Source organism: Paramisgurnus dabryanus, chromosome 15 (assembly GCF_030506205.2).
Source record: "Paramisgurnus dabryanus chromosome 15, PD_genome_1.1, whole genome shotgun sequence".
Taxonomy (NCBI): Eukaryota; Metazoa; Chordata; class Actinopteri; order Cypriniformes; family Cobitidae; genus Paramisgurnus; species Paramisgurnus dabryanus.
Window position 1 is genome coordinate 31,089,096 of NC_133351.1, and position 15,355 is coordinate 31,104,450.

Consider the following 15,355-nt stretch of genomic DNA (forward strand, 5'->3'; position numbering starts at 1 on the left):
CTGGGTATGGAAAAGTAGCTAGGATAGTCAAAAAAAAAAAGAAAAAGAATAAGTTTTTGGATGGAGGAGTCTCACCTGCTTGGTTGGTCGTAATAGTGACTGCAGCGTATTGGCGGAGCAGAGGAGCCTGATAGGACACCGCATTTTGTGCCTCGATCTCAAATGTGTAGTTGGTGTGTGCCAGGAGGTCTGCCACAGTTACCGTTGTGTTAGTGAGGCCAATGGCACGGGGCAGGAACCGCACAGCCCCTCTGCATGGCTCGCACCGCCTGGGACCAGGCCAACATCGCTTACACACCACGTTAAATGTCATGTCCTTCCTGCCTCCGTTGTCGGCCGGCCAGTTCCAATCTAGAATCACTGACGTCTCATTGATTACTGAAATCACGTTGCCTGGGGCAGAAGGAGGTCCTGATGAAAGAACAAATAAGACACAATATTTACACATAAAACCAATTGCATATAAACATTTGAGCTGAATTTAAAGCAATCCTGTTAATTTCTTATTAGACTGGGATTTCAGGAGAACTATGTGAAACTAATTTGATACTTAAATAAATGTACAGTAAGAAAGGACTGCATTAAAGTAAAAGCTTGTAATTTACTCAATGCTAAAACACTTTCAGCTATTCACGCTTATTATGCAAATACAACTACAAATAGTTTATGCTACAAGCTGATTTACCAAAAAGTGCCCCAGTATGGTCCTGTGACATTATACAAACAGTACTGCATCCGACATGGTAACACCGGCTCAACCATTGGCATTAGTTTAAAGGAACACGCCACCTTTTTGGGACTTTAGCTTATTTACCGTATCCCCCAGAGTTAGATAAGTCTACCCTTTTCATCTCTGTGCGTCCCGTAACTCTGTCTGAAGCACCCACCACTAGCCTAGCTTAGCACAAAGACTAGAATTAAATGGCTCCAGCTAGCATACTGCTCCCAATAAGTGACAAAATAACGCCAACATTTTCCTATTTATATGTTGTGATTTGTTTAGTCACACAACCCAGTATCACGAAATTATGTACCTATATTCACGTAAATTTTTGATTCTTTTTCGTGATACTGTCATGTTTTACCGCATTTATACGTGACCGTATCACACATTTCTGTTTACGTGTCCCTTGGTTACTCAACAGTTTTGTCCTAATTTCTTATCATTGTCGCTTCAGTTTATACATGATACGGTCACATATAAACGCGGAAAAACGTGACAGTGTCACGGAAAAGAATAAAAAATTTAAGTGACTATACAGTACAGGTAGGTACTTAATTTCGTGATACAGGGTTGAGTCACAGCATGTACAAATCGGGTGTGCCTCATAAGCCTTGAAAAGTGAAGCCTCTGGCTCTTTGATCGCCCCCTGGTGGCTGGCTGCAGTACAAGTCATAAACCCCGCCCTCTCCATTCAAACGAATGGGACTCTGCTCTAAATAAAAAAAAATTACACTTCCAATAAAAGTTTCCGATAGATGGTTTTGGTCCTTTCAAGTAGTTTTTATCACGCTGGTATATGTTCAAGTCTTCATTATTGTGGTAAGTTTCATTTTAGCCTGTAATTTGATGCAATTGAAACGGGGCGTGACGTTATGATTGGCGTGGTTGAATTGGTCGCGCGGGCGTTTAGGCGGAAGTTTGATACCGCGGCTCCGCCTCTGGCTCCACGGACGATTCCTTCTGCGCATGCCTTGGCTCCAAACTGACGTTTTTACGTAACATGGCGGCAACCGTGGTCGGAAATTTTTGGCTTCAATTCAATACAATGGTGGGAGGCGACGTCGCGTCGTCCATCTTTTTTTACAGTCTATGGTACAAATAACAAGCTGATCTGAGACACAGCCATCTTTTAACTGTATACATACTGGGAACTATATTCTTAAAAGTCGAAGCATGGGGCGGAGTGATTAGCGCAACTCTGAGCAAAGTATGCTAGCTGGAGCCATTTACTTCCAGTCTTTGGGCTAAGCTGGGTTAGCGGTGGGTGCATCAGGCAGAGTTACAGCACGCACAGAGATGAAAAAGCTATGTATGAACTTATCTAACTCTGGGGGACACTTTGAATAAGCTAAAGTCCCAAAAAGTTGGTGTGTTTCTTTATGGAAGGACTATCTGTTTGGGAAACCCATTTAAAATCACTGAATACCACTACATCCTGATGCAGAAATTATATCTTTTGAACCATGAAAGAGCAACCACAGAACAATAAATGTTTCTCTGAGGAAGAATGACTACTTTTAAAAGTATGAGTTTTATTGTCAAAGTCATCCCATACAGATGGATAGGGAATTTAGACAGGCATGTCATTTTCCTTGTTAAATTGTTCACAAAGCCTCTAGTATTATTTCCAGTTAGAAAATGTTCTCACTGGATTCTTCTTTTAACTTTAAAAGACTGCCTCGATAAAAATGAGGTATGAAGTGCAGCCAGTGAGCTATATGATGATTGAAATAGCAGGCACAGAATAGCAAACTGTTATTTGAATATGTGACATTGTATTCCATACACAATAAAAGGAAAATGGCACCAGGTTCAATAGTTATCCCGAAAAGTAGTTTTACATATTACTTGTAAATATTTTCAAGAATATTTGAGAAATTTAATATCAGATCTATGAAAAACAATACACACGCACACACACCCACGCAAGCGCACACACACACATATTGCTTCTAGATCTATTTAAAAGATGGAGTTGAGTGAAATCAAGGGTGCAATGTTGGTTTGGCTTTGTCTGACATGAATTCATACACTGGAACCTGAAAATCTGAAATGGGTTTCCTTTTTTTTATTCAAGAATCCTTTTGACAGACATTTTGTCCGAAAGCGTGGGAGAGATTACATTATGGAAAATAAAATTACACAGGAATTACAAGGCACCTCCCACACAAATACACTTCAGAACATTCCGGAACACTCCCTGTTTCTTTCCCTTGATTCTGACATGACAATAAATCAGACAGTTTAGCTTCAAGTTCAAGTAAAGGATTAACAACACTGGACTTTTCATAAGCACTTTAAGCATTAATTTAAAGCCAGAACCCCTGACTATTTTAGAGCAGTGCTGCTCAACTGGTTTGCTTTAGAGCTCTGAATTGACGTAGGATGAATAGAGCAAATCCAGCAGAAATCATTTGTTTACTGTAAAAAGAAAAAAATAGTCACACAGCTCAACAGTCACTTCGACTGAAAACGAGCCAATATTATGAGCTTATACTAAGCATGCATGTTCTGAAAAGTACACATGTTAAACATCATATAGCTGGTGTGCTGATATATACATGCGTGAACTAGGGGTGGGCGGAATGACCAAAAATCTATTTCACGGAATAAGTCATTTTATTTCACGGAACGGAATATTTCACGGTATACATGTTTTTCAGTTTATATTGTTTTTTGATGATAAAAATGTACAGAAATACACCACTCACAATAACTTTTAACTAAATGCTCACCACAGTTTTAAAATATGAGCAATTTAAAGTTAATAATGTTAAAGTGAAAATGCCCAGAAGATAACAACAGATAGGTCTTGATTAGACAGAATCTTGTTTTTAATTGAGTTATTAATTTTATAGACTATTGAAGCTATATTAAGACTTCATTGTATTTTGTATTTATGCATACATTACATTAAACATATGCAATATGTAAAATGAACAGGTATAAATATATGCAAAAACCTACAGACAGGATAAATACCTGTATATGAGAGAAGAAGCTCTAGATATTATAAATGTGACAGGTGCTATGATGTGATGATCATAAAGTTTGTTTTAAGGTCTTGACGCCCTTTACTTTCTATTAAACCTTAAGATTTGCATCTCTTTCTCTTCTTTTCGATCAAATATGTTTGTATAAGTAAATGGCGCGTCAATCTACATCGTTTCAGCAGCGCACGTGTCACTGATATAAACGCAAGTTTTGTCTGGGCTTGCTTAAAGTTCAGAAAACTTTACAACTATTAGCAATATGTGCGAGAAGAACTCTTTATTTGGCATCGCAGCTCCTTGCGCTTGCCTAGAGAGACCTCTGCACCCGGGAGACCGACCGGCCGGCTGCTGCATGAGGAGAGAGAGAGCGCGCGAGAGCGAGCAAGACAAGAGTCTCGCTGCGTGACCCGCGGTGGATTCACTGGCTCTTATTATAAAAATTACACTAATAACTCGTTCATTTTTTATAAGTGAACTATTTTACATGTTTCTCCATCACACTCAGTCTAACATGCTGGAGGGTAGAGTTAGCCACGCCCACTTATTTGCATTCCGCGGAATAGACGGAATAGAAAAATCTGTTACGTCTGACATTTTATTCTGCGGTAACGGAATATACAGTCATACCGCCCAGCCCTAGCGTGAACAAAGGAGTTGATTGACAGGCAGGGAAATAACAAAATACAAATAAAATGTATTGGAAATTCATGCAACATGAAACACATAGATAACATTTGAATAAAAACTGCTCAGTCAGGATATGCACATGAATTTTACTGTCAACTTGTTCATGCAGATTGTAGGCTTTTTTATAAGCTTGATCATGGTTTCTGTTCAAAATGATTTAAGACTGACTTTTTTAAGATGCTATTTTACTAACAAATGTCGAGAGGGCATTATTGTTGCGCAATAATATAATATTAATATAATGCTAATATAATGTGCGAGCACACACCTTTCCAAGGCCTTGGACTAAAAGACATCAGGTGAAACGGCCTCAGACAAAAAGGCATCGGACGGTTTTACTTTGATCATGCCCATTCGTGTGACGTCACTATCACAAACCGTTTTGAGCACCAAAAAGTCTTTGATATAATTTATTTTTTAAAGTATGAATTGTTACAGTTCTTTATAACGTGTCGCATGACGATTCATTTATAACGCTGAATGCATACGTAAATGATGGCTGTCTCTCTCTGTCTCTCTCAAAATTAACGTTTTAAGCTGGCTAAAACATTATTACAACTATAAATACCCTTTGTATATAATGCTTTCTTACTGTATATACTATGGTTTTCTGTTAGGAAGTTGATGAAAGTAGATGAAATAAAATGCTTTTATCCTATAGTTGTGCAAATATAATGATTAAATAATCGACTTGATAATAATTTAAGCAATATGTTCTACACTGTAGTAGATTGTAGCAATTAATAAAATAGCATTGGGATGGGGCCACATGTAAAATCATGGTGCCTTTCTGTCTGAGTCCGTATTGTCTGATGCCTTGTTGTGCGAGACCTGATGTAGTTTCGTGTAAAGCTGTTTAGTCTGATGCGGTTTGCCCGATGTCTGATTGAATGAGACCTGATGCCTTTTTGTCTGAGTCTGTTTCAACTGATATCTTTTAGTCTGAGGCAGTTTTGCCCAATGTCTAATGTGCGAGAATTTAGTCCTGACCATGCACACTTTTAAAATGTCTCTAATGCAATCGCAAATCTTTTCCCTTGCACAAAGTATGTGTGCGCTCAGACTCGTCAAATCCATCAGTGTTCGAGCTCTTGCACTTGTTCTTTGGGGCCCATTAACTTTTTTGTATTGACTTGCTATGCTAGACTACATGGCTAGTTGTTTGAATTGATGAATGAATGACCATTTGATCCAAACATTTGTCTTAACATGTGCTACTGTATACATGAACATTTTTAACTAATATCTATCATGAAAACCAGCATCAACCTACTGTAATGTACAGTATCAGGATTTGCATTGACAGAACGCAAACACAGACAGCAGTGGAATAATAAGTCTCTATTACACAGCATAAAATTATTTTACTCCGTTTTACTTTATCTGTCTTGATTTTCATCATAATAATTATCATTATTTTTTAAATTAAGAATACAAAAATGACCAAATGATCTATGAAATAATTAAATATGAAAATCCAGTGAACTTATGCTTAAAACAAGTACAAAATTCTGCTACTCTTGATATTTGTAATTTGTAATTTATTTGTAATTTATTTATTTATTTATGGATAGCCCCTTGAGATGCAACATCTCATTTTCAAGAGGGTCCAATACACATAACATAAAACAACAACAACAACAGCAACAACAACAGCAAAAACACAATTGCTCAAATAAATTACTAGGCAGCCTACACCAACACCCTGAACCTATAACACAGCATAACCCTGACATGTTTTAACTATCACATTAAACACATCACCTTTACCTCAATACTCAATTGCCTCAGTACACAAATAGACGACATAAAACATGAAATTCAAAAAAAATAAAAAAATGAATAAAAAATAAAAAAAGGAGGCTCCACAAAAGAAAGCCCAAGATTAAGTCCACCCAAGTTATTTAGGTGAATAAAACAGCTGCATAAAAATAATAATAGAGTAAAATAAAAAGAGTTATAAGCACCTATTCATTCTAACTTTATATATATATATATATATATATATATATATATATATATATATATATATATATATATATATATATATATATATATATATATATATATATATATATATATATATATATACTCTTGATATTTGAATATATATATTCTAAACATATAAGAAATACTCATATTAAAATGTATTTAAATACATATATTAATATCACATATATAGATACTCTTGATATATGAAGATATATGTTTTAAACCTATATGGAATACTCATATTAAAATGTATTTAAATACATATATTCAAATTATGTATATGTATGAATTCTTATATGGGTTTGTATTTTACAACCATATAAGATGGATTTTTACATGGTACTGTATGCTCCAACCATATGTTTTATGTCTGGAAGTCTAAATCCTTACCAAAATTATACACACTACCTTACACAATTTTTTGCAGTGTAGAAAACTTACATTAAAAACAAGGGTGGGGCAAAAATGTCTATAAACCACCAACAAGGCACAAACAATAACCAACATAAGGGTTAAACAGGGGTTTAACACTGACAAAAGCACCAAGACTTAAAATCACCACACATGACAGCAAACACAACAGCATAAAAAAGGGCAAGGAAATGAAGAAGAAATTGAAACAAGTGCAGGACATAAGGTGCAAGGCATTGAATGATAAATCAGGAAACAAGGGGGCGGGGTCAAGACAACAGACATGAGATCACAGGGCACACAGAAAACAAGCAACGTGCTTCCAAACACATATAATGAATTGAGATCTTGGGAAAATGAACAAGAACCAAGATTATAACAAGTCATGATCCAAGAGCCATTATCTGACAAATGATGAATCAAGAACATAACATAAGCACAGGAGTCAGGATTCCAACCACATGGCAAACAATGCCAAACTAGAAGTGGTGAAACCCAGACTATATTTCCAATATAAAACAGAACAAGACAATGAGTACATGGCTACAAAGAAGACAAGAACCAGAGCATGAATCCAGATCCCCACATCAAAGGCAAGACTTAAGAGACAGGCTTAAAAAAAACAAGACATGAGGCTGCCACGACCCTGTCACAAGACTAGACAATAATACAGCTAAAAGGCTGAAAGGAATGTGAAACAATGTGTTGTTTTTTTACCCATTAATGAAACAGTAAGAACTACATAAACATCTTTTCATTTCATTTCATTTTTTCATAATATAATCATAGTAAATATGCATGGGGAATATTTGGGACTTGCATTTACCAGTCAGTCACACAACCAAGGTGCGTCTTATCAGCAGAGGAGGATAGAGTTGATCGGCTAACTGAATATAGACAAAATCAGGAACGTTTGTGGCAGTCACTGTCTGATTCTGGAATTGCACCATCTTGGATTGAAAGACCCTGCAGTGAATGATAGCTGAGAAGATCTCTCTGCATTAGCCAGCACACCACTTACCCCAAACACCACTTACATAAAATTTCCACCCTCCTGCTGTCTGGTAAAAAAGGATTTGGTCAGTCTTGGTCAGACTGTGTGACAGCTTCTTCCCCCAAGCCATCAGAGTCCTCAATACCTTCTGAATGGACTGACAACAACTACACACAAGCATGTGCGCACGCAGACACACACACATAATCACATGCATTAACCTACACAAAAACTTAACATATATCTTACTGAAAACATTTCTATTTGCTTATTTATTTAGTCCCCCACCATGTCATGTTTTTCTTGTTTCAGTCCTAATTGTTGTAAATCTTTCTTACAAGAACATATTTTCTCAAACTTTTTTGTGATTTTTCTGATCAAAATGACTTATTTAGTGGTGGTAATTTCCAGAAGTATGTGAATAAAAGTGCTTTTTTTCCTAATTAGAATTCCATCATTTGTTAAAAGTAAAATAGTTTTTAAGTAATTAAATAATTAAGTAAACAGTCAGTGATCAAATAGGAACAAAGGACTAATAATAAATACAACATCAAGAAACATTGTTTTAAGTTAAGTTAGGATACTATGGGCCCTATTTTAACGATCTGAAACGCAAGTGCGAAGCGCAACGCGCAAGTGAGTTTGTGGGCGGATCTTGGGCGCTGTTGCTATTTTCCCGGCGTGAGAAATAACTCTTGCGCCAGGCGCAAATCAATAAGGGGTTTGTCTGAAGTAGGTTCATTATTCATAGGTGTGGTTTGGGCGTAACGTCAAATAAACCAATCAGAACGCTATCCAACATTCCCTTTAAACGCAAGGGCGCAAGTTCCATGGCGGGTTGCTATTATTATGACGGATTTACCAGGCGCACGCCAGGAGCGGTTCACAGCCAAGGAGACCCACGTTCTTGTAAGAGCAGTCAAAGGCAGAGAAGTTGTTTTGTATGGGGATGGGAGAAACCCGCCCATATCAGCGTAGGTTAAACAGGCGTGAGAGGAAATAGCCATCGCTGCGTCCACCCTCACCGCTGAAAGCCGAGAAACGCAAGCAGTCCAACCCCAATGTACACTTACAAATCAAGTTCATATACATTAAGGTTTCTTATGAAAACATTTTAATTATTATTTACATAAAATAAACGTAATACAGCCACACAACAAACTTATGAAAATATTTTATTCGTTATTTGCATGAGAATTTTTTAACGCAGCCACACACAATAAATAAAAAACTATCAGCACAATGCTCACCACAATGATTCCCCTTATCTCGTGTATTAATACTTTTAATTGTAACAATTTATGATTTGAAAAAAATAACTGTTGCATCTATGTAGATTAGATAAGCAAAGTGTGTGCGTGTTGTGCAAGCTATACATTATGGTCAAGCATGCGCCCTTAAAATAGCATAATGAACAACGCGCAACGCTGCGTCAGTGGCGCAATTGGCGCAATTGTTCAGTGGCGCAATTGTTTTTTGAAACTGCAAAATAGCATCAGGGATGGTTTGCACCGCAACACGCCTCCTTTTTTGCGCTGAACCGCCCAGGGAGCGCAAGTTCATTCCCTAGTTTGCCGACGTGCGTCTGTGGAGGGAAAAACCCGCTGTGCACCGGTGCAAAATACGAATGATACATGCGTCACTGACAAAGTCAATTGCGCTGGGTGCAAGATAGGGCCCTATATGTTTTTTAAAGGTCGCTATCACCTACAGCAGACCTAAAGTAATGACTGTATTCCAATAATCCAATAACTGTATGTCTAGTGCCTGTTTCTTCACTTTAGACATAACTTTATTTACATAAATACTTATGCCACGATGCACATTTTGACATCATTATGTGTACATGTGACTGTTCAAGTCTAGAAAAGTGCTTTTCTATTATACAACACATCCTCAATCTTTCCATTATCAAAAAGGATGTTTCCATTGTCAGAAAAAAATAAAAATGTATCACTGTGAGCATGAACAAATCTCTGCCCTCTCTTTATGAAAAGGATTATGGAAAAAGATGTTGTACGTCACTAGGTAACATCTTTTCCAAAGCAGCACTTTCATTGATCCTGACATGTAATAGAAATCACAGTGCTCCAGGTAATGTTAACAGACTGGCTCAGCTGTTAGCGAGAGGATGTGAGGTATGCCAGAGTAAGCCATTCATTACACAGACAGCGTGACACGCAACTCACACAAGTGGGACTACAGCTTTAGTCATTATTGCCGGGCTTGAACAATCACAACACGACAAACCCTGCAGCCGTGAAATTCAATCTGGGATATCCAGTATGTAAGATGTTTGCATTAGGGTATTGATAAGTGGTACGCTTATATAACACGCCTGGTGCTGGCATTTCCCTCATGTTAAGGATTTACACCGTGGAATATTGGCTTTATGAGGTCATAAAATGAAGACGGGCAGAAATAAACAAGTCGATTTATACGCACTATAACAGGCATAAATATGTATGCCTTTGAAATGCTCAATGGTGATAAAACCCTGACCTTCACTGACACAATATAGAATGCAACATAAACTGTAAATTTTCCTAGGCAATAATTCATGAAACAACTGAACATACAAGGCAGCCATGACACTTAAATTGGAAGCTGTGTTACAAGCAAAACAGTTAAGATGCAAATCTATCATCTATCAAAACATCATTGAGGAAGGCACAATGAATATTGCAGATAATTGTCTTTCGTACTTGATATTTTTGTCTTGTTCTTAGTAGAAAGATCTAAGAATTCTTAAATCAAGATGCATTTTCTTGATAAGCAAAATGATACAAGAAAATAAGTCTAGTTTTTAAACAAAAAATAAGAATTCTTGTGAGCCAATAGAAGTGGGCTGCAGGGGCTTTCTGTCAATCTGTGCATCGGGCATTCAGGCTCCTTGGCATTAGAGGGTTGTGTGAAAGAAGAGCCACCAAAAACATCAGTGAGGCTGCCGAAAAAGCCTCAAGGTGGTTGTGGATCAAAAGGGGAGAAGTATGGAGTAGCACGCTGTTTGGACACAAACCGGGGCCTGATCAACCCTGGTTGGGTCGCCCAGGTGAGGGTGTATGAAGATCAAAGACCCGAAACACCCTATGACCCTGGGTCCTTCACTGAAGATGTGTCCAAGCTGCACCCTTTAAGGTGTTTTCAAATCTACAATTTAAGTGAAATTGTGGTGAAAACATGCAAAAATATCTGCCAATGGGGTGAAAAAACAATTTCAGATTTTTTTTTTTTAAAGTTAAGATATTTCAAGATTTTTACTCACTCCATTGGTAGATTTTTTTGGTTGTTTTAAGCGCAAATGTACTTACAGTAAATTGTATATTTTTTTTGTCTAAAAACTAGACTTATTTTCTTAGGTAATTTAGCTTATCAAGAAAATGCATCTTAATTTAAGAATTTTTTGATATTAACTGAAAACAAGACAAAAATACTTAACCCTTTAACTTTTTAATTTTGAGTCCCTATATTTTGTTGAGAGGAGTACCTAACTTAACTCAAGCTGATTGAGTCATCTCTACTATTTGGTTGAGCTATGTTATGCCAAAAAAAAAAAAAAATCCACTAGATGTCAGGGTGTCAATCAACAGCACTTGTCACAGCACATCTTCTTAGACGGATGTCAGAGAGAACGAAATTGTTTTTCTTTTCTTGTTGAAATTTAGCAAGGAAAGCATTTTTTACATATTACACTGTAAGAGCCCTAACTTTACAAAATTATGTTATTGGTACCATTAAAAAAAATTTTTTTTGTATTTTTTTTATAATTTTTCAAAAACACGCTCAACCAAACGGTTGATTTGTCACTTTAAGGTAAATGTAGAAAAGCAAAGGTAATGTTTTCAGATCATCCATTTCTGCAGTCAGAATGTACTATTTGCTGAAAAAAAAATATAAATTTCTGGTCATTCACAACTATGAATATGACACAGCTATTGTTATTTCTTATTTAATATATTGAGATTATCTTTTAAGTATGTATTTTAGCCACTTCTGGATATATTTTTTAAATAAATATAATGAATTCATATAATTAATGTTCAAAAATCATATGATTAATTAATCAAAAATTACTTCTTAAATGAATGTTTTAAATTGTTTGAAGGATTGTTTCTAATGTTGGCTTACTCTACGCAGCATTGCTGGTTTACAAAGAAATTTTCATTTATCAAAAAAAGGGAAAAAATAATAATTTCAGGTTTTGAATGCAGAAAGAATGTAATATCTTTATTTTAGTTATTTTTTATTGTTAAAAAAACAAGAAAACATGTTAAAATGTAAACCTGAAATATTTTAATATTTTAAATTTAATAAATAAAGAAGATTTAATATAAAAAACCTAAAAAATTAGTATTATAGTTCTATTATAGTATTATAGTTCTACACTGGCTATAACATATTTTCTGATTTCCATAGTAAGTGTATGAATTTCTTTAAGTGACATATCAACCATTTAGTAGAGGCCCATATTTAAAAAATGATGAAATGTGTTGAAAAAAATACATTGAGTGTATTAACTGGTGAAATAAGGAGATAAGAAATGCAAACAAAAAATTCAAATGCCTTGGTGTGGCAGTTAAAGGGTTAAGTAAGAAAGTCACTTTTTTGCAGTGAGGGCATGTCCACCAAATCATTTGTGACCCGTGCTGGCAAATTAAGTCGGAATGAGCGCATTACTGTACAAAAAAAATAGTTACTTACATTTTGAAATTCTCTGTTAAAAAATAACTTTAAAACAGTGTATGATTTGTTGATACCTAACAAAAAATGACAGAGCTACACCTGTTTGAAGTTGACAGAGTCAGCAAAGTCAATTTCAAAGAAAACTCGAGTTAAAGATTTCAAAAACAAAATCAACACACACATACCTAAAAGTCACTGGTAAAACTAATGGCATACACAAAGTCAAAAACAATAGATATATATTTTAGAGAGATATATTATTAGAGAGAGACAGACAGACAGACAGACAGACAGAGAGATAGCTTTAAGATCTACTGTAATGCAAGGATCTAATATAATGTTACACATCAGATATTTTCTCACTCTAATGTTGTTACAAACCTGTATACATTTCTTTGTTCTAATATTTTGTGAAATGTTTGTTAATTATGAGCCCCATTCACTTCTTTAGTGAATGGGACACATGATCGGTTTGGTTACAAACATACCTCAAAATATCTTCTTGGTGCTCATCAGAACAGATCTTCAGCTGCGCTCATCAATGTAACTTTTACACCAATCACACTGGAGAAGGGTCACGACAAATACCACACTAATCAACTGGCGCATCATTCAACGACTGATAAACAAAGCAGAATTTAATATTACCACATCATCCGTACCATAGCAGCCAAAGCAGCTCAGCTAAAAGTGCTGTCAAGGCGCATTTATACGCTTTGGTTGACACACGGCCTCACTCTCAAAGCTGCACTTTAAGCATGTGTGTTCTGGCACTTGCGTCCTAGCATATCACATAAGATATCCCTATTAAACCTGGCCCAGAATTCAGTACAGTAAGCTCATGGTGATTTGATGCAATACGAATCAGCATTGATGGCAACGCAATGATTTATGAATAATGTGTTTTGGAATGCTTGGCAGTGCTTGCATCTGTCTACCATCTGTGTAGTTTCTCTAAAAGTGAAGAGGTTAGCATGCACTGCCAGGCAAACCCGAGGAGGCCTGTTCGTTGAAATGGTTAAAAATAAGCAAACATAGGATTCTCAGTGGGATGATGTAAAGGGAGCTGGGGGAGGATCAGAGGCTTTGTCGAAATGGGCCAACACAAATTCATCAATCCTTGAACAAACATCATTCTTCAAAACCTCGGGCTCTTCTTAGGGCAGCGCTATGAGCAAGAGCCCTATGTTTGAAGTAATCTAAATAATTATAGGTACAATGAAATCATGATCATTTCTAAGTGCCTCTGATTATCCATTAGCCGGAAAAGCATTTCTATGCAACTAAATGGCCATGTTGTTGGTCTGACTGTGACAGGTTCCTCAAACAAACAGATTGCAATTGCAACTAAAGTTCCATAAATTTCATAAATATATGTACACTTTGCAAAAACTACTCTAATCTAATCTCAAGTGTCTTACATTGCATTAAAGATAAAAAAGCATGCAAGTGTAAATATAATTTGAAAAGTAGGTACATACGGGTACAGGCCATCGAGATGGGGTCATCTTCCGCACGGAAATAGTTCTTCTCACAGCCACAGTGCACGGAGCCTTCCTGGTGTGCGTAGCTGTGTGGAGGACACTTGGAGCATTTGACGTTCCCAGAGGAGGACTTATAAAAGCCAGGACGACAGGCTGTGGAGACATCAAGAGAAGGAAGACAAATTAGGACGCTGGAAGACTCTACCCAACAGAGCAATTCATTACCCCATTATTATGCTGCCACTTTAAATGGACCAAATCATTTCACGTGACCGTATGCATCGGCAGACACAATGGAAAGACAGTTAATCACCTATACTGACTTAAGCAGACTAATAGCTATACCAACAACACTGAGATATGTGTTTGGTCAGCCACATGCACGCGTGAGCTGAATACGGAATGAACGCTTGCTTGTTACATGAGCAAGTATTAAGGGAAAATAATCTATAATAACACATTTTTTTCATACATAGCAGTAGCATTATATTTTAAACTAAATGATTTTTGCTTAACTCTCACATTGTTCCATTTACAAGAGTTCATAGTGTTCCAGAAGAGAATGATGTCGTATGCCCCTTGTAGAGTACATGATTTTAGCCCAATTTTTACAATTTGTTGGTCCTAGGGCATTGTGGTGGTTTGTATACGACAATAGGCACCAGGATGCAAGATGTAATCTCTATCTCATACACTTTCAGAAAAGTTTTTACAAAAGTTGTCCTTTTTTGTCACTGGGGTGTTACATTTTAAAAAGGTCCTAATTTGTACCTCTAAGGTACCAGCACCTTCGAGGTACAAATTAGGACCTTTATAAAATCATTTGCAGTGTACTTTTTGGAAAGGTTTTGTACCTTTAATCTGAGTGTTCAGTAAGTCATAGATATGACAACCGACACTGCGACTGTCATGCTTTATGATGCTATGATAGAAAGGCTAGTATGTAACATTTTTGGGGGGTTGTGCATGACACTGGCAATAGAAGCCCTGAAGCTCCCCCATACACGGCTTATAAACACTGCAAAAAAAAAAAAGAAAAAAGAAAGACAATGGTATTGGTGCTGCTAGGTGGAATTATGTAACAGAGGAAAGGTTTGTGAAGAAATAACAACAGCAATCCTGCTGTTTTTTAGAGGGATTACCACGACAGAGTGAAGGAAAAAATAAATACTGGCGAGCAATAGCAGAGGCACTTCAGCAAACCGGTGAATACTGCATTAGACTGAGGGCGTTTTCACATATGTTGGTGCGCACTGTACATTGTATCATTTTTCAGTTAGTGCGGTCCTTGTTCACATATGTTGTTTTTACTGTACTCAAAACGCAGCACTGTACACCATGTGACAACTGTCAGCGCTGTCATTGGGCTCTGACAGCTCTTACCATC

General features: G+C 36.6%; 1 protein-coding gene across 2 annotated transcripts in view; it reads right to left on the reverse strand.

Annotated features, from left to right (window-relative positions):
* Nucleotides 1–15,355, reverse strand: part of epha3 (eph receptor A3) — a 144,494-nt gene that overhangs the window by 60,276 nt on the left and 68,863 nt on the right. For both annotated transcript variants that reach the window (XM_065293080.2, XM_065293082.2), the window contains exons 4-5: nucleotides 13,966–14,121; nucleotides 76–411 (exon numbers count right to left, since the gene is read on the reverse strand). In XM_065293080.2, coding sequence (XP_065149152.1) covers nucleotides 76–411; nucleotides 13,966–14,121 — 492 coding nt within the window. The remainder of the gene's footprint in view (nucleotides 1–75; nucleotides 412–13,965; nucleotides 14,122–15,355) is intronic.